The sequence below is a fragment of the Cyclopterus lumpus genome, chromosome 17, assembly GCF_009769545.1.
Source record: "Cyclopterus lumpus isolate fCycLum1 chromosome 17, fCycLum1.pri, whole genome shotgun sequence".
NCBI lineage: Eukaryota > Metazoa > Chordata > Actinopteri > Perciformes > Cyclopteridae > Cyclopterus > Cyclopterus lumpus.
In genome coordinates this window covers 3,595,238-3,618,839 of record NC_046982.1, presented here as the reverse complement: position 1 = coordinate 3,618,839, position 23,602 = coordinate 3,595,238, and the positions used below count along the sequence as shown (strand labels likewise).

The following is a 23,602-nucleotide window of genomic DNA, read 5'->3' as shown; positions in this document are numbered from 1 at the left end:
CTGTCAGCTCTCTAGACTTTTTTATTAGATAGATAGATACTTTATTAATCTCACAAGGGGAAATCATCTCCACCTGGATGATAACGCGATCATTCGTGTGTGCGTGCACCTCGCCGTCTGTCCACGGCCAATCTTCTGTTCTGCTGCAGCAAGCTGCATAATATTTATGGAGGTCGCTTATGGTTGCACGCTCAAGGACCTCGTGTGATTGTGGTGACTCTCACTTTTATTGCTGCCATTGACAGCCTGCTGACTTATCACTCACCACTCAAAACCCACTCCCACCGCCAGTAGGGGATAACACAGCTGAGTGCATGGCCGACCCCAAGCTGCTCCTTTGTGTCCAGAGACACAGTGGGCGATAAAAAGATACTCAAAGATACATTTTGTACTCCTTTCTTTTTAAACACCAAAGGGCGATTACAAATCGCGTTGCCGATAGCACGATGAACTGCGTGCGCAACTGCCGTCTAACTTTGTGACCCAAAATGGATGGACTTAAAAGAATAATAGTGAAGATGGACAGGTTAAACCAATCGGATGAAACTCCGGCTGAAGGGATTCTTCTGAAAGGCAAACTCGCGTAGAGAGTTTTTATCTGGTGGCCTGACTGGCTGGACCGAGGCTTTTCTGGTGCCATGTGCCAACAAGAATCTCTGGAGAGTCAATTAGAACACAGACACACACACAGCCTATCAAATGTCATCACAGCGTGTGTGTGTGTGCGCTTAAGTGTGAGTCACAGCTGCATGCGGCCGTGCAGACAGGCCTCCCAGTTAATGAGGTGCTCATTAAAGAGCCTCCGAAGCTTTTTCTTGTCAGGGCCTTGTAAAGTGCGTCCTCTCTGGAATGAACTTTTATGAGGTGAAGAGTTTGAGATTCCGACAGGGGGATATGCACCTTCATATTTCAAATAGATGCCATTTATTCAGAGACACAAGCTCAGATCTATCGTTCCCATACTACAGAGTAGCCCTGGAGCCTGATAAGTCGTAATGAGTTGTCCCCAACTACTTCTAAGGTGCACTTTGAAAAAAATCTTAAAAATGCCGTAAGCATACAACTAAGCTGCATTCTTGATTACGTTTTAAATTATTATATGAGACTGTTCCATAACCAGTTTAAAAGTATCCGGAAGTAGCTTTGGTACGAGGAGCAGACTCTCCAACGAGTCATCTACATTCGCCGCCTGTTCCACCTCGAGCCCGAAAACCCATTATAAAGACAGCTTAAACAATTAGTGTCTCCGCCACTCAGTTAAGCTGTGATTTCATTAACAAAGCAGCCGATTCATTAACCACTTTATATCTGTTTACATCAGCCGGTAACTCAGCCAGGGCCAGTCGGCAGACACAAGTCATCATGATGGGGCGGTGATCACCTTTTCGTTTCACGCCAGATGACATCAGACATTTACGACCCCTCATTACTCACCTTTAGCAGTCGGCACCTTATTGGTCGGAGATGATTGGGACCAAATTTGCTATTCACAATGGGGCTCTTCATTTGGAACTTTTAATTATTTCCCTTCTGTGTTGAAAGGTTAAGCGTGGGGAGGAGGGAGGGGAAGTCTGTTTCAATTCTCCGGCACAAGTTCGGCCTCCGAGCGACCAGCGTTAAACCTGCTCGCCAAATCCCTTACGGTGATCTCTATCTCGGCCAATCTCTTTAAACCGGCCCACCGGCGAGGAACAAAGTAATTCCCTTTTTGCCTGAGCACAGGAGAGCTCAATGCAGCCGAAGCCTCTTGCATCTCCCCCCTTTACTTCGCCCTGAGCCGCCAAAACATCCTGCTCCTGCCGCACTGTTAAAACAAAAGATGGATGACTCCCAATTCAAGTGATTTGTCGTGATTTGAGAGACGTTCTCACCTGCAATCACCGACACGCTTGCCACAGAACACCGTCTGCTAGGCAGCCTCAAGGCCGGCACGGCAGGAAATAGACGCGCTTTGATCCGAGGCTCAATTTGCCATCTCCGGATTGCATGTGCATATTCAGGCTGTCAACACTTCAATCGCCATATCATTGACCATCAAGGATGAAGAGGATGATTAATGTCAACAAGAGGGTGATTATTGTGTGTTGTGTAAGCAGCCTGTGAGTGTCTCCGCAGAGGCAAACTGTGACTGCGTTAGCGTCTTTCAACACTTCCACAGCCTCGACTGTTGCTGCGGTTTTAAGAGCATTCTGTACAAGCCTCAGATACAGATACAGGATAATAGAAAAAACATTAAATATGAACTACAAAGTGTGAGCGAGGGAGTGATTTCACCTTGTATAGTCATTTTCAAAAAGCATAGCTTGTAGGAATCACAAGGTGAAAGCTCTCAAGGCTTGAAAAACAAAATGGCTCTCCTTCAGGCGGAGAGAGGAGAAAGTAGTATTATTCGGCGTGTTGAATCATTTCAGGAAGAGGGTGCAACTAAATGAACTCAAAATATTATAATTTCAGTTCATTTAGTTGCAAGGTTGACCTCCTTACTTACTCCCAAAGGCCTGAATTAATGTGTCGCTGATTTTGGAGGGGGCAGCATATTAGGTGACAATAAAACTACTGACGCCTACTTATTCATACAGTCCAAAGGGCTTTACAATTTGCACAGCATACAAAACCCTTATTTATTCCTTTTAGGGGACATATAACACTCATTTTCAGGTTCTTACTTGTATTTTGGGTTTCTACTTCAACATGTTTACATGCTTAAATGTTCAAAATAACACAATATTTGTATCCTACTGTCGGAAGAACATATGGCACACAGGATAAGGAAGGTGTCAAGCTATCGGTGGAGATACTCCTATGTGACATAGGAAGGGGAGCCAAATCGTATTGGCTTGTTGAATTATATGTTTTCTGATAAAAGGCAGCCCACAAAAAAATGACTCGGTTGTGGTATTTCACAGTTTGCAGGTTGGATGTGCAATAAGTGCCTAGAAAGTGAGACACCTAAATAACAATAAATGTTGATAAAACAAAGAATTCCAATATGACTGTATGTAGTAGATACATGGCAACGTCATTTGCTTCTGATTATGCTTCTCGGGTTAGACAGCCAGAGGTTAGCACCAGTTATTGCAATGCATCCTACAGGGAACATGATTGCATGGCAGTCCCACCAATAGCCGTGGAGACATTTCACATGATGAGACATTGGAAACATCAAACCCCTCTTGGTGGTGCCAGATGATTACTAAGGGGATTCATCTTCTGGGGACCATGAATGTCTGTACAAGGTATTGTGCAAATCAACCCGGCAGATGTAGAATGTGAAAAAACAACTAGTGGACATGGCAATCCCTAGAGCCCCGTCACATTGTTGAATTAAATATAAATGAGAAGGGAGATAAGCGCTGGGTGAAGTCTTCTAGTCTGTTGCACGGGATGAATTTGATGATTGGGTTTTCAGTTGCTTTCACTGAGCATATGGCAGGTCTTAATATAAATATTGAAAGTGCAGTTTGTAAAATCCAAATATTAGCATGTAAAGTGGCTCCGACGGCAAATCATTTTTGGTGGTGCCGATCCCGTAAATCACTGACAATACGGATCGCCTACTTCTCCATTTGGCTTCATAACCTTCACACATAAAGGAACCTCAGCGATAATGTAAAAGGTGTACAAAAAACATAAACAGAGTGCGGCTCTAACTCGGGATCATTTGCAGCTTGAGCGGGTGCACTGTTAAAACCCATCTGTCTGCAGGCAAACGCGGCGCCGGCCCATCTGGGTTGCCTATGCTATTCGAGACCTTGGGAGCATTGAAGGTTAATGCCCCCTTATTAGGCAAAGCCATCAGACCCCGGAATGGCTCCCCCTTAATGTTTGAGGTCTCCATGTTAAGGAATGCCTTACAACGGTTAAGTAGGGGTTTGCCATCATGCACCTGTCCTCCATTTATCCTTTATTAATAATGGGGAGGCTGCTGCAGGGTTTTGCTCACATGCTGACGAACAGAATCCAACAGACCTACAGTACAAGAAAGTCAAGGCGCAATTTCCAGATTCCTTTGGGCAAGCATGGCAGCAAAAATGATTGCAATTCACTGATGCGCAATGCGTGCCGGAAGGAAAAATGTTAATTGATGACTATGGTGGCACGCCTGATTGAATACTGAGTATTGTTGGCTCAGGGGCGGCAGATTAAATAAGAATAAACCGTTAAAGAGCGATTATAAACAAGCAAATAACAATAAGAGACAGGAAGTAAAATAGATGATGAGTGAGTAATGGGACACCAGAGCAGTCCGTCTCCGTGTAGTTATATGAACTAGAAGGTACACAAGCTCAGACAGGTAAAGAGAGTCAGAGGAGTAATGAATGAATAAGCCTACGCTGTTAACAGCACACTGGCTGTGAATTATGGGGTTGATCGTTACCGCAATACCCAGCCAGAACTGGACAGACGTGTGGTTCCTTTCCTTTCTCTATCAAAGTAACATTCCTATAAATTAAACTGTATTTAATCGCAGTAAGTTTGTTTGTTTTTGAGGCACCTTGACCGAGTCACCGTGTAATGTGACTTAAGGCCTCGGTGTGCTTCAAACCACACAGTGTGTACAACTGACCAAGAGACCCATGATCAATCTGTCCCAAATGGCGAGCTCCAGGACAAGCTTTCTCTCTGGCGGATACAGGAATTTTTCACAGCCACGGTTTTGTATCAGTATCTTTCAGCCTCTTTTTATGTCAATGGAGAAACATAAAACTCCAGATCTGCTTCAGTGGCGTTCTTTGGTTTTGTTTTTGTAAACAACGTCTCGTTTTTTAATGTCGACATTTATGAGCTCCTTGGTTTGTGAGCTTCTCGGAGTTCCTGTAACTATACAACACTTTATTATCAAATGAATAGGCCCACGTTTTCTAAATGAGAGTATATTTGATATATTATATACAATGCAGCCTTTAATTTGTTAATGTCTGTGTTGCAATATTAAATGTCCATCTCAGTAGCAGTTTATGAGTAATGCATTGTACGAATGAGGATAACTGCTGTCCAAACTAAATGTTACAGTTTTGTGAACAATGAGAGTGAGGGAAACAAGGTCTACACACCAGTAGGCGTGGTTGTCGGTTTCTGAAATGTACAGAAAATGTTAGATGCAGCCTTTTGCTTCCATCGCTGGAAAGGAGGCTTTACATTTTTTTTTAAAGAAAATGAACAGTATGGATGTACTGGGCTGTGTGCTGTTTCATCTGTTTCAACATTTGGGAAAGAAAATCGTTTGTTTTCATCTGCATTCTTGTGTTGCGATAACAACAGACATTTAAATGACTCTCAGTTCTTGCTGGGGAAACAGATTGATTGTGTTTTGGAGTTACTTATACACTTTGAGTCAAAGATGTCAGTGAGCCTTGCGCACATAAAAAGACGTCTCTTTTTAAAAAATGCCAGCGTCGTCTGAAGCGGTGGCATTTAGGTAGATGAAGACTTGAATGTAAAACACGCATGGAACTGGTAACATTTCCATATCACAGAACTCAATGTTGCCTGAAGGTGATTTCTCAAATCCTTCATCCCCACCCCCGCACCCTACCCCCACCCCTACAGCCACACCTTATAGTCTGACAGACACAGACAACACCTCAATCACGGTGGATGACAGCGGAAGAGAACCAACAACGTTCTCCCGTTCTGACTGCTGTCAGAATGTCCTTGAGCGACCTTCCCGCTCGCAACCGTGCAATTGTGAAGAGGGACATTGCTGTAAAGAGCACCTGTGCTCTGAAAGCCCTCTCCGCAGGCAAATTAAATAGTTTCTCCCCCCCTCCTCAGGTGGAAGCAGCTTGAAAATAGCTAGCTGGATATCAACGACTGACCACCCCCCACCCCCTCCCCTCCATCCACCCAGACCGGTGATAGCCTAAATCCATTATCCATTTCTGATCTCCCGGCGTGAGTCAGGAAGGTAGTTCATCTTCAAACAGCTATGTTAAAAGGCACGGCGGCTTCCTGAGGTGTTTGTTTCAGCTGAGATCAGCCGAATCTGACCCGGAGGATAATACAGTGCCGCTGTGAGGAGGAAGAGTAGTGATATTTGTACTCATGCAAGGCTGGAAGTTGAAGGAGGCTACGGAGGTCCCAAGGCTTACCGTGTTGGTCTCCACTGAAGGGTGGATTGGTTGAAAGGAGAGGACTCGGATGAATGTAGATTATTCATGTGTTTTGTTGAGGGAATTGGTTACATTTTTGACGGATAAGATCATCCAACACTGTTAACACTTGGCAATATCTAACTGACTTGTGAAAAGTATATGAAATATTTATTTCATTTCTGTACTTTTTTCGGAGGTTACAGTCTGGCACCAGCCGCACGCTTCTTGTCGGTCGTAAGTGATGATTGACAGGGATTATTTTAGAATGAGGCTATACATTGTGTTTTTTTAGGAACATTCTACTCCTTTGTGCCTTTTTAAATTTGCTTTATTTTTTATTTGTGCAGGGTACCTGGTTAACGGAGTCAGTTTGGGCCTCATTAAAAGATGCAGGTCATGTTTTTGAGCATGGTATTGATGGTGGTCAGATAGAAAGCTGTACCCAGAATCACTCATCTCATCACAGCTCTCATGCAGGCCTGTATCCAGGACTCAGATTTTAACCCCATACAACTCGGCTCTCACCGTATTCATTCTAAAACCAGTTCGCTGTGCTTGTGGAATTGTCTCTAAACATTTTAATAGACTGAATATATTCATATTTCATTTGAGCCCTGCAGAACCAAGAGCATGTTAACGTTTGATTGTATAGAGCTGACTTTTGATTCATCCATTTGCATCAGTGAGGCGGCTGAGTTCTTGGTCTTGACTGGATTAAGAATTAGAGGTTTTGGTCTTGACCTGATTTAAGAATTAGGAGTTAAAAAGACCTATTGCACTGAGCCAGAAGTATAATTATTACCAAAACGTATCAGTGTTTAAAAGGGCATGTAATAGAACAGTGCAAAAGTAAAGTCCAAAACACAAGTGCTGTGTGTGTGTGTGTGTGTGTGTGTGTGTGTGTGTGTGTGTGTGTGTGTGTGTGTTTCCTTAGTAATAAATACAGTACCTCCGGCCAACTGACTGTCAGATCAACCTTTACTTATGTTTTATTATATTCCCTTGCGTACTTTCTCTACTTACTCTTGTTTGATGCATAGTATCTTCTGATCCAGGTAACCCGATAACTTTTCTAGAATCCCGTTTTCAATTAACCTGACCTGAGATTGTTGGTAAAAAACAACCATCTGAGGGGCAGGCACTTTCAAAGAAATAGAAATACTAATAGAACTGATGCTGTTGTATGCTAACCTGTCCAGGAGCAAAGTTCAGTGAAGAACCAACAGTTCTAGCTGCTGATTGGTGCGTGCTCTGGCTTACAGCGCGGATAGAAGCCGCGTGGACACACGTAATTGACGCTGGTAAGAAGTACAGTTATTAAATCAGAAATACTTCCGCTGGATCCTGAAGGGTTGGACATTTTGCAACGTCTTCCTGATAAACTTGGAATTAATGTGAATTCTGAACCTCTCTCAACCCCAGCACACACACATGTTCATAAAGTCAAAAGCAAACACACACTCGCTGACACTGACAATAATTATCTAAGGCACCAGGCAGATTTACATAATCAGGTTGGGATTGTGAAATAAGCCTTGCAGTCAGTGTAGACATTTGACGCACCGTATAAACAGGCTGTCGGGCTCCGGATGCTTCTGCTGAGCTGTTCACTGTGTTAGCAGTATTAACTTAGCAACACTTCACTGGGACCAGAATAACACCTCTTAGTCCTACAGAAGAATTGTGTGTGTGTTATTTAGTTTGAGTGGTGCCAGCATGCAACTGGCGTAATGAAAGTAATATTTTCCCTTATGTGTGCATACAAATAAAGTCATCCGTCAACAATGAGGAGCCCTACAACCAGCCCGGTTGTGGATTTCTACACCAAGGATGCCACGCTGGCTGATGTGATCCTCGCTCTGGCTTTGACACCTCATCTCTTTTAAACTACTTTTACATTTCTCTCTGCCTTCAACGTCAGCGACGAGGCTTTTATGCCCCCTCACCAACCTTGAATGAGAAGTGTGTGAGAATACGGCGCTCCTAGTTGAGATTGATCTTCTTTATGACTCGGTGGAGTCTGGAGCATTTTCCTTCCTCCCTCATGTTACAATCACGCACAAGAGGCCAATAACGGCACACACACCGATAGCGTTGCTTCCAAACCGACGTGTTGTGTCTCGCCGGTGGAATGATGATGACTTCGAGAATGAAACGTGGCGTGTTTGGGACGTGGGAATCCGTCACACACGTTTGGGTTTTGCGTGTGTGATACTGACATGTCGGGCTCGACTGAGGCACGCTTCAGTTTCGTTCAGGCCGATGTCACGCCGGTGAAAAAGTATGTTGTCTTTTGTGGGTTCTAGTTGACCAAAGTTACCATTCCTCAGCTTGGGTGAGCCCCCCCCCCACCCACCCCCCAGCAGCACCGCCTGACATTCGAGGGAATTGGGCTGTCATTTGGTCTATTTGTATTCCACTGAAAGCTGGAGCTCGGTGATCCGGGTGCAGAATTTGAATGAGAGCTGTTGGTACACGGTGTCCTCTCGGCTCACGGTGAGGGGGGCAACGAGCACACCACTTTTATTAATCAGATAGAGGTCGTGGTACTTTGGTAGTGTTTGGTGTGCCAAACTGCTTTTATGTGATTATAATGACAAGCAAGCATTTTGTTTGTGGAAAAATTAAATCCAGTGAATGGGCTGTTGTCTGCCAATACATCGCCAGTAGTTGTGCAAACTGTTGTTTGCCTAAAAGTGTGTTTTTATTACTACCACCTCGAGATGCCAAAGTCACACATTGACAAGGCCAACACACACATGAGCTTTGAAAGAGATTGTCCTCCTCCGGGACAATGCGGTCGGACTCACTATGAAAATTGATGCGGCGGAACCAGATATATCGTCTTCTTTACTCAAATGAGCAGATTGGGGATAGATACTATGATAGTAGTGGGTCTTCAAGAGGTCCAGTGAGCTCACTTCTCTCTCACTCTCCAGGTAAAAAGAAGATGATACAAAAAAAAGTATGATTTGCAAAACAACAAACTTGTGCCACCTCTTCCAATATTATATGAACTCAGAGTTGTGGAGTTACTGCAAACATCAGCATGCGTCAGTGTCTTAATCCGTCATCAAGCGAATACACGTTCGGCATCTGTACTGCATCTGCGCTGCACTGTGGAAAGCATGAACCTTTCCTCCCTCCGCTTCCCTCCAACAACCTCCATTAATGTTGTCCATGTAAAAGTACTGACCACGTTTTGCATTTGGAGCACGGCGTTCTAAAGATATGACGCTCAAATTGAGGCCGGCACTTGATCTAAGCATGAAAAAGTCAGGTAATATTCAGAGGCAACGCTGATGTCGAGGCTCTGAAGTTTGTGCTGCTGGGATTTCAAACATAATGCGAGTCCAAATGTAGTTTTAACACATCAAAAGCAAGGTTTTATCACATGTAAAATAAGTGTTTTTTTCAAAAGAGCATTACTACAGAAGTCACTTCCTGCGCCCTTACTCCTATCTTGTGGGTATGTATGTTCTCCTTTCTAAAGCACATGATGAAACACAGCTCCAGCCTGTTTGATAAGTCTCCCAAAGCCTCCGCCTCTGCAGGGATAGATGCAACTTTAATACTATTACGTTAATAAGGAATAGTTCTGTGTATAGTTGATGAAGAATTTATGAGTTGAGCCCGAGTCAAGCGCAGACGGCGCCCTCGTCCTCTTGAAGGATTTTTGACTAATTATGGAAGATGTGTCTGGAAAAACTGCAAGTCTTTAAGGGATTATGGGCTAATCCGAAAACAGAAAGCTTAGTTTATTGAGTAGCAAATGTAATTAAGTGCGTATTGTGATGAATCAATCACTGCTGAATGAAAAAATACCTTTTTTTTCCCACCCTCTAGCTTTTTGACAGGATTCACAGATCCAGATGTGTGATAATGGACGCTGTGAACATTTACACTTTTCACTGTACACATACACAGTATATATACATACACACACATATATATACTTTGTTTAGTTTTTTCTAATATTTGACAATGGACGTTTTTAACATTTACACACTTTTATCATATACTGAATGTCTCTACAGTATATTAAAAAATAAATATATATAAACAAACACAAAATATGTATATATATTTCTTTTTTTTTTAAATGACATACATTTTGTTTTATGTGCGAGCGACAATGGATGCTGTTAACATTTACAAACTGTTTTGCATGTACTCCATAGGGTACAAATATCTATGAATTAAAAAAGTACATTTTATATGTATATATATATATATATATATATATATATGTATATATATATATATATATATATATATATATATATATATATATATATATATATATATATATGTGTGATAAAAATGTAGAAATGTATTTCCAGGATTCAGGGTGAGTAAAGTTTTTTTAAAGTAGTGAGAAAGTGTTCTGAGAGATCGATCAATCCACTGAGCAGTGACTTCAAAAAGTCTAGTTTTTTTTTAATACAGTGGCTCTGCAGAGAGACTGCCAGAAACAAAATCCTCCCTGCTAACTATTGTGTGAGGAGCGGTGTCAGCGGCGTATGATGGATGGTGCGTTTAATGTGGCACAGACGCTTTGAAGTGATGGAGATAGCAGCTCACTCGACAGCTCTGGACCCTCTGTTTTCCGCTCCGTCTCCCCCAGCAGCCGGCGTCACTGCGGATTGGAGGAGAGAGTGGAGGGGGGACGTCATAGTGCTCGCCTGCAGACATCCCAACTGCAACCTTATTGTCTGTCATGTTTGCAACTGAGTTAAAGGAGCGGGGAGAAGAAGGCCGATTATTGAAGTTGTTGTTGCGAGAAATCATGTGGGATTTAATGAGAGGATCTGAGATGTGACTGGCAGACAGGGGCACTGCGCTGGGAAAGAAAAGAGGCTCCTTAAGACAAGGGAGATGTTCTCGCCGTACACATGCACATGTATGACAGGCAGTTTGTAACACCCATCCATTCTAATTCCATCTGTGACGGTGACGCTGACAGTGAGTGAGAATGCAAGGGCTGAGAGCTGATTTGTGTAAATGTTTCAGAATATTTAAATTCTACACATTATGAACAAAAAAAATATATATATATATAGAAGAAGGAGAATCTGAAAGAGAGAGACGTGTTTTTTCAAAGCATACTGAATACGGAGATGACAGGGAAATATAATACGATTCAATAAGCACAAACATCAGGCTGGCAACCAAATATGTACACTTGAAGATTAACATTATCCCCACAAAGGAAGGTGAACGTTATTACGACGACACAAGCTCAGAATTCACATCAGACAGAATGCCAGCTGCGTGTAAGCTCCACTGAGGCCTCCATCCTTGTGATACAAAACGACACTGGCAGAGAAATCAGGGGACAAAATAGTTTTGAAGCTTGGGAACGATACAGGAAGGAAACGGCACGTTTAAACAGCGTCCCTTTAGTGCTGCGGGACGGGCCCTAAAACCCGGAAACCCAGCATTGATGGGGACCTCGTCTCAAATGTTGTGTTCGATGCCTGAAGTAAGGTCTCTGGTTTCCACAAGTTATGATGCGTTCAAGATCTACTCAGTAAAGGTAAATCATAATGTTGTCATGTGTTCAAATCTCATCTTGTCGCGTATAAGTCAATAAAAACTAATATTGCCCACCCAGATTTTTTTTATTCAAACCAAACATTTAAATAACAATAGTATTTGTAATCATTTGAATTGTGCCTTTTTGCAAACAAATATTACAGATCATAACAAAATAAAATATTAACCATTACAATGTTTTACGTTTTTATTTATGTTCAATTGACCAAATTACAGTTTATTTTAGTGTGCGAGTATGATATATATATATATATATATATATATATATATATATATATATACACAAACCATAAACCATCATAGTGTGTTCGTATAATATCTTAAGAAAAGTTATTTTCCATTTCTCCTATGAATGTCCAACATGAGAGACAGAGCAACGCCTGTTTAACTTCAGGATTTTTTTTTGTTATGTGAAGTAAGTAGTTTGTTACCGAACTTACGGAGGTGGCATTCGTTAAGTATGCAAGTAAAGTAACAAAAGCTAGATACATTTAGTCTTTGGTTTCATTGAGGACCGGTCAAAGTCAAAGTCTTGTTAGTTTGCTCACAATCACGTGGGTTTTATACGAATTACAGTGCATATGTTTTTCATAGGTATAAGTACCAACAGTGATTGGTACACTGCCTTGTGTGGGACATAAATGTTTGTCCCAACTTTTTATTGCAATACATCCAAAAGGTGTCCAATGGTTGGACTTCACAGCCTGGTGTGGGACATAGTTGTCTGTCACAATGTTTTTCCAATAGTTTTTTTTCCATAGTTGGCTTACACCAAACAGCGGTAGAGTTTGGTTGACTTCTCTCTCTCCACTCCACTGTAGCTGCCTCTTTGTAATATCTCGCGTCCTTGTGGGGAGTTAAATGAACAGGCCTCAACACAGCCAGTCACTTAGCTGTCGCCTGCACTTGATGATGTCATGAATCACTAACTCAGCCCGGAGATGGAGATTTCAGGGCGGCGCGGTCACCCATTATGGTGTGTGGGGGGGAGGAATGGCCTCTTTCTCTGATAGATTTTGAGTGAGCCAAATTGTCCATAAATTTGGGACACAGAGTCATAAATGTCAGGCAAGGGAGAAAAACAGACAGACAAATTCCTCCAGTGTGAAAGCAGCGCTAATGATTACTTCTTAGAGTGTGTAAGGAGAGAGAGAGAGAGAGGGCGGTGGAATAATGCGCAGGGAGTGTTAAAAAGGACAATGAATAGGGGGGGGGAGGTAGTTGGTGGATGTGTAGGAATGTGTGTGTGCCACTCTGCGTTAATCACTGATGGAGGGGGGAAAAAAAGACGGGAAGGAGAGCGTGTTGAAGTGTATGGAGGTATTGATCCCACCGGCTTGTGGTCACATTGACTCACGGCATGACTGTGCTGAGGAAACCAAAATCACATGGGGCATTCCAAATGAGATAACTCTATTACTAATGGGAGGTTTCAGATGAGGTGACCTGCCATCTCGGTTAGCCGTATTGGAAGAAAGTAGCTGTAGATAACGGGTTGTATTTCCACATTTACAGGAATGAACAATAAAGTAGCAACCCCGACAGCAGCCACAGTTAATTCCACAGTTTGTGTTCACAACAACTACAAATGATCGGCAGCCTGTTCAAATGTGCCAATTTATAACATTAAGATTTCATTATGAAGCGCATTGATTTATTTCTGACTGCTAAATGTTTCCCATCCAAACACACATTTGCTGTACAATGCCAAATCACAACTACACTAATATAGACCTTGTAGCTTATGATATTGTAGTCAGCCAACTGTTGCGCTCGTATCACTTTCATGAGCTTTGCAATGCAGCGTCTCTTTGGACACTTGAGTCTGTCGTCTAATCAGAGGCTGTAATCAGAAGTCAGAGGAATAAATGCTCAGGAATCTTGTGTTTGATTTTAGTGCCTTCTAGGCTTCAATCGACATAAAAAAAGCATGTTTATTTGCTTTAGAAAAACTTTGCGCCACTATCCAAATTTGTCTCCAAAAATACCATTTATGTGAGGCAACTTTTTTTAGGAAACTGAGCACAAGACGTTGAGGCACTAAATAAAAGCTGAATAATACAGACCATTTTCTAATAGTGAATATAGTTAGAAAGCAGTATACTATACAACAATGTCAATTTGAACCAAGAATCCAAAATTGAAAGCTATATCAATCAAAATACAAAAATACGTGTTCACTTCAATGTCATTTTCATAGCTAATTTTTTGTTCTTTCACTTCTGCACCTAATTATTTCAATTCAGATCTTAAGCATATGTCTTCTCTAATAGCAACTGAAAATAGTATTGTTCTGGTGCCTATATATTCATCAACTTCCCCGTGGCATGCATGTGAATGCATTTCGCCTCCGCAATGGACAAACAATGAAGTGAGTGTAGCTTTTAATGCTTTGTGAAGCTCAGTAGAGGAGACATGAAACAAAGAGTAAACGCAGACCATCTGAGGAATGCAGCCAGCAAACAGAGCGATGAAGTTAATGGTGCCGCACAGAAAGGCTTCAGAGAGAGAGAGATAAGGGAGTAACAAGAGACGCAGACACAGACAGGAAGCAGCTCGAAAGAGACAACGCCATAGTCCAGAAGAGAAACAGAGACAGACACAGACGAAGAGAAGGAAGGAGAGACACGGACCGGCGTGTCATCTGGGATCACCGAACACTGTAATAGGCTTGAGTCTCATCAGTTGGGCTCAGCTCGGGGAGGCTTGGCTGCAGATTTACCTGACCGCCGTCTCCCTGCCAACAACAGCGTTTGGGAATGGGATTCTCCGGCAGACCCAGAACAATCCGAGAAGGTCTCACTTAGCTGGCTTTGGGTGAAAAAGATAATAGGTGTCGAGTTTCCCAGAGGCTTCGCACTGGCATACTATTTGCCCTCTGGGTTCATAATGGACCTCCAATGATCCGAACACCGGAACGCTCTTGGCAAACCCAGCGCGGGAGTGCGCGCTGTGTCTTCTGCCCCGGTGTTATACTCCGTGTAATTTACTCAAATGGTCTGTTTTTATGTTGGAGATTCAGCACACACACACACGCACGCACACACACACACACACACACGCACGCACGCACGCACGCACGCACGCACGCACGCACACACACACACACACACACACACACACACACACACACACACACACACACACACACACACACACACACACACACACACACACACACACACACACACACACACACACACACACACACACACACACACACACACACACACACACACACACACACACACACACACACACACACACACACACACACACACACACACACACACACTTGTGAAATAACATCCATTTGATTTGATCAGTGTTTGGCTGGGGCCGTAGATGTCCATGCGTCTGGTACAACAGAGTAAGTGCTGTTATGACTTAGGCACCCTTCAGGGAAAACTTTGAAAATGTTTCGAACAGAACATTGAGAACATTTCCAGAACAGCATGAGGCCAGTAAAGCCGAGCACACATTCTTATTTTTTCAAATAATAGCTCTGGGCTCTTACTTTAAAACATTGGGAGTTTTCATTTGAAATAAAAAGCTAAAGTTCTCTCACAATAAAAGCAGACACACACCTTTTGGTATTAAAAAAAAGCAAAAAATGATCATTTATCAAAATTCCACTCATTTATCAAAATTCCTTGAGATCGATGTCATCTGGGTTTTTCCAGAATGGGGTTAAAGATGTTCGCCACATTCACTACAGAGAACCTGCTTTACAAACTAGCAGTCATGGGGTTAGAAAGATTGGACACTTGCCATAACCTTACCAAGCGGCAAACTCCAGTGCTGAAAACTTGAAAGTTCCAAAAACTGGAGTTCTTCAAATAACCACTTGAGGTCGACTCGAAAAGAGATTCAAAGTCCATTGACCTCCATGTTAAAATGGCCAATTTTACAGCAGCAACAAAAAGCATGTTTACAGCGTGGTACGGTTTTGATCTTTACAGCCTCGTTCCTAACAACATATTGTTGTTCTTATTCAATTATATTGAGGCTTTAGGTTATGATCATTAAGAACATGGCCGCTTTGACTGGCAGGTGGATGCCGTCTCCGGCTGCTAGTTGCCATATTTTAAACTATCAATGAACTTGATGGGCCAGATGATTTGTTGCACAGAACCATCTGAGAATACAGTAACTGGAATATGTTCTGGGAATGTAATATTTACAGGCAAGTCTAATGAAAGTGTTTGCCTCCTTTTAGCATTTCTCATAAAAAGGTAATACAACTCATACAATTCATGTCCATGCTCATTGCCATTATGAATAGAGTTGATTCCGATGCAGGCTTTGATTGACGTATTTTTGGAGGTTGTTGGCAGAGGTTTGAGTGAGATGAAATGCCTTTGACTGAAACTGAACACATGTATGTATTTCAAATTTGCTTTTGTTGCTGTTACAGAACAGTTTTTTATTTCTCTTCTGGGGGAGGGGGGTGATTTTCATTTCCACCAACCATTGTTACCACGTGTCGTAATTGATCTCTTCAGCATGTGATTATGGATTTTATCATAACTAGTTTGGTTTTTCAAAGACAAATGACCATCTTTAAGTGACACTATACCCTACAATCGTTTCTAAGTGACAATGATGAAAATGGCGCTACTGTGAATACGATGATCTTCTCATGGGGAGGTGAATGAGTAGAAGGTCAGACTGAAGCACAGGTGTTTACTCTGTAATTGCCAATCATTAGAACACAACAGCATCTTGTATTTTTATTCTAGTGACAGATGAAACTCCTCCAGCTCCTTAACTCATTATCTCTGCACGGCACTGGGGATAGAATAGAGCGTGGTGAATGGCTTTGCTCAAAAGAAAGGGGGTAATAACAACAACATCTAAACTGCTCATCTCAATTTGTTCTATTTTCTCTTTCTCCACCTTTCTGTCCCCCTTTAACTCCCTGCAGATGAATTCAAAGGCCTGCTTAAGCGCTTGCCCGCCGACCGGTTCTTGAACGTGTCCACGATCGCCAATTTCTGGTCGGCCGACTTGTCCCTCCAGAAGCGCTACGCCCAGCTGGAGTCCAACAACGCCCTGGTCGTGGGCAAAGCCCAGAAGGTCGTCAGGAAACTGTTCACCCTGAGCAAGCGCTGCCCCAAACATCCTCGCATCAGTCTGCCGAGAGAGAGGTAAGCCACCGTCACACTACAGGAATCAAACCCAACTAGAAATGCACTCAGAGAGCACTCAGAGACCTCCACCAAGGCTATTTCCATAATATAATGGGAGCATCTGACCCGTGATTCGGATTTTTCTGAATCTTTCTCGGCCCGCGGTATGCACCCAGTTTAATGATAATGGGGCTAGTATTTTTTCCGTAATCCTGCTGACAAACAGACCAACGAACTGATTCCAAAACTGAAGAAGACATCATTTATTATTCCGAGAAGTTTTTCGTGGCTGCTTTGTGCTGATTCATCACAGCTGTAGGCTCTCTAACAGCCCACCTCAAGTGGGGCACGTTGGGGAAAACTCGGAACCATCTATCTGGAAATAGCTCCGCTTCGAATTTGGCTAAAACCCCGAAAAGTGATACACACGGGAAAGGTGGGAAACATGCCAGTGGGGTACACAATTGCTCCCTTTAACCCGATTCCCATCCAAAACATGTATTTGTAGATATACATATTTGCGGCTTCAGCTATGTGTCGTCTCTGCTATCAAAAGATTGTACAACAGTCTCACTGTGTAAAGCAGTTGGGCATTATGACAGTCGTAGCATCACTGTGTAGATAGCCGAAGCCTGCATGTACTTGAATGAATCATCTGTATCAACGACCTGTGACTCTCCCAGATGGAGTGGCCTAGAAACAACTTCATGCAAAAGTAATTGTCAACATCTTATATAATAAATATCAGTTTAGATACTGGAAATAAACCAACGTTCCAGGGTGTTATTTTTACCTCATGAGCCGATATTGCAGCCTGCCACAGGAACAGAAACTGGGGACATCTCAAAAGTGATTTTGTCAGCGGTTTTATTCATCTAGACCCACTAATTGATGTTCATTATCAGGTTCAGGATTGTCCAGTTTGGTTGTAATTCCATCGCGATGCCGGGCAACATGTTTTTAATCTGCCAGCATACAGGTGTTTGGAAAACACACCACGCTGCCACTGCACTGATAAAGAAAAAGAAAAAGCACAAGGATGCTGTTGAAACCACCAGAATTTGGCAGGCTGACTGACTCCCTTTGCCGGAGTCAATTCTATAGCCGTGGTTGACTCGTCTGAACCCCCAAAAACACCCTTGCAAGCTTCACTCAGCCGTCGTTCCGTGGCAGTTTTGTTGCCGCGCCGACGGGGAAATTGGAAAAGCAGGTGAGACGAGGGAGGACGGAAAGTAAGAGAGTGTGGAAGAGAGATGTGCCGGCAGGTTGAGGACTAAGAGAGGGAGAGGGATGAAGGGTCTAGTTACCGGTTGTTGAAGGCCTTTGTGTGGTGAGGTAACGTGGCACGCTGTAATCAAGTCCTCTCCCAGGGTTGACAGCCCGGCACTTGCTTACAGCAAACTTCAATTTCCCTGACAGTCCTTTCCCTCTTCCCGCGCTCACCTTTATGTCGCCCCTCCCTCGCTCTCTCTCTCTCCGTCTCACCCCCGTCACTCAACAGTCGTAACCCAGAGTTCGTACCAGCAACGAGGCGGTATCAGGGGCCGCTCAGCCGCAAAAGCTCCACCGTTTTCTACTGCACAACCCATTTGTTTTATCATCATTCTTTTCTTTTTTGTCTGTCTATTTACATAGGCCTGAGGGGTAGGAATTGCTCGAGCATTTGGGCAATGTTGTGTGTGATTTCCTGAACTTAGCCCGGGGATAGAATCTCTCTGCAGAGCCAATTTCCAGTCTGAACTTGTTGCTGCTGTTACCGCGCCAAAGTGGATGGTAATTTATGTATGTCTGCATTTTCATCTCTCGCTGCAGTCATACCAAATACTCACCCTTCTATAAACGAAAAGAAAAGGTGTCAAATTGCCACGGATAAACAATCCAATTTTGAAGTAATATGGACTGTAAATTATATTTTCACCTATGGAAAATGGAAGGTGAAACTCAGTGTGGTTTATGGGGAAATCCTCATTTAAGGCTCTTATTCAAGCTTTTTCATCAACGTTGCCCTCTTTAACGTTAGTGTTTCACTAAGTTCATGCCTTTTGAGAATAATCTAAGAGGCGGTGGGATGAGGAATAGAAGAAATATATACATACATATATATTGAATACTTATGTAAATGTTATGTTTTCGTTCCACATCTCTCTCCAGTTGCAAGTGCCTTCAACTGTTAAGTTCAACCGAAATTCTGAGCTTCCCGCGCTTTTAAAGATGTCCTGAGACCAGTAATTTAAAATATAAAGTATTTAATAAAAGAATAAGGATCATAAGCATATATTTCTGTCCCAGCCGGGCGCGCTCACGTGTCGTTGGGTCCACAGGCTATAATAACAATTTATATGAATCAAAATCTGTTAAAATAGTTCACTGTCTACCGCCTTCACGTGAGAGGACAAATGCCTTACAGAGTTTCGAAAGGTTAAGTACAATCCATACACTGAGCATAAAGCTTCTCCATTGGTTAGTATCAGGTATGCATGCATATACCTCAACTACACAGCATGCTATTTGCCTATCAGTACAAGGAGGCAGACTTCTCTAAGCAATAAACCACAATGCTACTTCCCTTATCTCTTCCCTTTCGGCCCTAAACAGTAAGATGGGCTCCTTCAAAATAAATGCCTCTCTTCCAGTCTCTTAGGGAGACCACTACTTTGACTACGCCTCCTTGGATTAATACATTCCATTCATACCTGAGTCATCTTTATAGTTATGATAACTAGAAAACATAAAACAATCAGCATACAGTTACAATAATACTTATTCAGTGATTACACCTTTACAGTAACATACTTATACAGTGACAGTGACTTTTCTCCCATGTTTCCCAAACACATTCCTTCAGAATATTCTTCATAATATCCCTTATTGATTATCATATCTTTCTTATGTATTAATTTAAAACATGGACTTTCCTATTTACATGTGCAAGTATCTAAAAACCATTACAACTCTACACAACCCATAGACTGTATATAAGAAGTGGATGTAGTCACTGTGACATCAACGATTGGTGGACTGCTACTTTGAGCTCTGCGTTTTGGCCGTCGCCATCTTGGTTTTTACTGACATAATAAATCAAGTGAGAAATAGTCATTTTCTCATAGAATTCGATGCAATCAGACTTCTTTTTGTAACCAGAGTCCCCATTAGATAAAATGCCAGTCTGATCCAGAGTTACTTCCACACCTCCGTGAGAGACACACTCTCAAATAACAAGCTCTTTTATACTTTTAACTACTTACTTGGCTTCTCTGAAACCAACACTAGCACTACCATATGGGACCTTGAAATGGATAACATGTAGTTATATGCTCAGACAAAGTAGTAGTCTCAGTTAAAGGCGTTAATATGTAACAGACAGATGGAGTTTAAAACTGGCACTGCCGTTTCTAAATATTGGAGGGAATATTCTTCCCCCTGCCCCCCCTTCCCCAGACTGGAGATAGAGGCCGGTTGCCAGGTTGAGGACACTGAACCCGCAGAAGCGCAAGACGAGCGCAACATTACAATTTGCCGGGTTGCACAACAAAGTATGTCGGCTGCTCTCTAGAATCCAGTTTGTTTGATCCGATGGCTACAGTACGCCGTGGTTGCTTGCCAATTAGTTTCATATCTGGACAGGGGTCACACCGGTCAAAACAACGTTTTGCACTGGAATGGTATGACTTATCTGGTCATTTTATGAATAAACACAGTAAATATATATTGGTTGTTTAAATAATGAAAACGGAAAGTAAATAAAGAATATAAAAGCTTTCTATGTTTTCGTTTACATGTGAACATCATGTGGTCCGAATGTGAAGTGCTGTGCTGTATACACAACACATTATTGTGTTATTTTCTTCTCCCCCTCCTCCTGTAGGCCCGTTGGGTTCTGGCTGAGCAGGGCTCAATCTCTGCTCTACTGCAATGAGCACGGTGTGCAGGGCTCCTTCTCCGAGGAGGTGAAGAGCTGCAGCTGCCCTGCGGAGCAGCCCACCTGCCAGGGAGCCGTTCCCTGCGTGGTGGGCACCTCTTCCACCTCCTGCTCCTCCTGCGCCGCCGACAACGTCACCCGCTGCGGAGCCTGTCATCATGGCAACCTTCTCCATCTCGGCTCCTGCCGGCCGAGCATCGCCGCATCCCTGGATCACTACTTGAACTTTGACTTGGACATGCCGGATGCTGAGGTTCTCAAAGCTTCTCATATGCATTCCTTAGGTTGTCAAACATCTGTGGTTTCAAAGACAGAGTACCCCGGATTACACTAAAGACCATAGCAAAAATGTTAGCATGACACAAATATGTAACTAATAATAGCAAAGGAAAAAAACATAACACAAGTTAATAATAAAAGCAATGGCCGTGTACATTGTCAGTGGAAAAAGCAAGTTCAGCAAATTTGCTTGAGGGGCGTGTACCAAGGAGGGAATTCATCGTTCTTGTGTCGAGAGCTGTCACTTCTACGCAGTGAATGGCTTATTTCCTCAATTTTACTTATTACTTTGCTCATGAATCCCCTCTCCTCCAATTTATTTAAAACGACTTTATATAAATGTCACTATTATTGTGGACCACTTAGCGTATTCTGTATGTTCTTGTTAAGGCCCATCTAGGAAGCCTAGGGGTACACAGGGCGTAACAAATATGTATAAAAGAGACAGCCTTGGCAAGGGTGGAACAAAGGAGGCAACCAATAAGGCATGTGAAATACTTAAGCAGCAATAAGGAAGATTTATTGACAGCTTATGGATTAACAAATGTAAAACTAAAAAGAAAGCAAAAGGCGTCAGGGTCTCCAAAGCCAACACAATAAACCAAAACCCCCATGCTAACTAGAACATAAAGGTCACACTGGCCTACCGTAGCAAAAGGAAAAACAATACTGAGCTCCTTGTCTAGCCACAAAACAGGAGAAAACCAACAAAAATGGCAGAGAATCCCTACACAGCTTCCCCCAAAATGACACAAATGGTAGCCTGCACTCAGACACCATAACCATAGCAGGTCCGACCGTTCACAGCTTGGAGGAGAAAAGAGAAAGAGGAGCACTGGATCTGAGAGTATACATATCCAGCCCACTGATTGAGTGATGTCTCTCAGGTGGCGGTACTCCAAGCGTGCCAGACCTGAAACAAATAGACAGCCCTCTTCTGGGAAGAGGGTGGAGTTAAGTCAGGGGGCGTAACAGTTCTCTTCGGCCCAGATGTGAAGCAACTATGGGGCTTCTACAGAAGTCCAAGTCCGTCTTTAAAGAGGTCCGAGACACAATTGGGTTGGGTTGTGTTCTAAACGCAATGGAACCGCACTAGGGTTTAAAATATGGGTCAAGACCACCGTCTCCGGACAATTTAGTTTGGTCAGCACAAGAATACGATAACTGCCCAAACGAACTGCAGCAGAGTTCCATGAAAAGAGAATACATGTTGCATTGTGAGAGCATACTTAGTGATCTGTCTATTAGTGTCTGTCGACCTGTAAGAGTGAATGTGATCTCACTTTTCTTTAATCTCTCTCCAGGTGAAGTACCTGCTTCAGCGACTGGACAGCAGAATCGAGGTGCACGCCATTTACATCAGCAACGACGTCCGCCTGGGGAGTTGGTTCAACCCCGCCTGGAGGAAGAGAATGTTGCTGACGCTCAAGAGTAACAAAAATAAGTCCAACCTCATCCACATGCTGATGGGCATTTCTTTCCAGATATGCCTGACAAAGAACTCAACACTGGAGCCTGTGCCTGCGATTTATGTCAATCCTTTTGGGGGAAGTCACTCAGAGAGCTGGTTCATGCCAGTGAACCAGCCCGACTTCCCCGACTGGGAGAGAACTCGACTGGACGCCGTCGTCACGGCGCAGTGTTACAACTGGACACTGACCATGGGCAACACGTGGAAGTCCTTCTTTGAAACGGTGCACATCTACCTGCGAAGCCGCATACTCACAGACGATCCAACGGTGAACGAAACTCTCTTTTATGAACCGCTGGACCTGGACGACCAGACGTCCAACCTCGGGTACATGAAGATCAACACCCTCAAAGTGTTCGGCTACAGCCTGCACTTTGACCCCGAGGGCATCAAGGATCTCATCCTTCAACTGGACTACCCTTACACGCAGGGTACGCAGGACGCCGCCTTTCTGATGTTGCTAGAGATGAGGGACCGGGTCAACCGGCTGTCCCCGCCAGCGCCACAGCCCCTGGACCTGTTCTCGTGTCTGTTGCGCCACCGGCTCAAGCTGTCCGCCGGAGAGGTGGCACGCATCAAGGACTCTCTGCAGCTCTTCAACTCCAAGCTTCCCAATGCCTCTCCTGAACCTGAGCTTGCTCAGCTGTGCAGCTAGCTCGCTTAGCATGCGAGTCAGGTTCCGGAAGTGTTGTTAGAAAGTGGAGTTGCTGCTAGACTGAACAGGGGCAGTACAACAAAATCATCCACTTGGACCCAAAGCCTCTGGATTAATAGAACATCCAACCCTGAAAGCTGATTGCTGGGCGTTTCTTACAGTTACTCTTGGCAGGTTTTCTGTTGACATATCTCTGTCAGAAATTGCTACCAGAGCCTTTTGATAAACAGTGGAGTGATGTTGTGGACTTTTGAGAGAACAACTGCTACTTGGACTCTTTCAGAAGCTCTACTGTACAAGCCCGGAGGTTTACTTTTGCTATTACTGCCCTGCTTTTGGCAAACTGTACGACTGGATCAAGTTAAAAGACTCCCTCACACAGATTTTTTTTTTTTTTTTTGGAACCTCAGAGAGCCGACGTCATGAAGTATACCTAAGACATCTGCCTTGCAAAGATAAAGGTGGTTTTGATATGTAAAGAGGAATTATTAA

At 43.2% G+C, this 23,602-nt stretch overlaps 1 protein-coding gene across 1 annotated transcript in view; it reads left to right on the top strand.

Moving 5' to 3' along the window:
• brinp2 (bone morphogenetic protein/retinoic acid inducible neural-specific 2) overlaps positions 1 to 23,110 on the top strand; it is a 106,487-nt gene extending 83,377 nt beyond the window's left edge. The window contains exons 6-8 of the mRNA XM_034555872.1: positions 16,582 to 16,804; positions 20,652 to 20,958; positions 22,289 to 23,110. Of these exons, the coding sequence (XP_034411763.1) occupies positions 16,582 to 16,804; positions 20,652 to 20,958; positions 22,289 to 23,110 (1,352 nt within the window). The remainder of the gene's footprint in view (positions 1 to 16,581; positions 16,805 to 20,651; positions 20,959 to 22,288) is intronic.
• Positions 23,111 to 23,602: the final 492 nt, after the last annotated feature.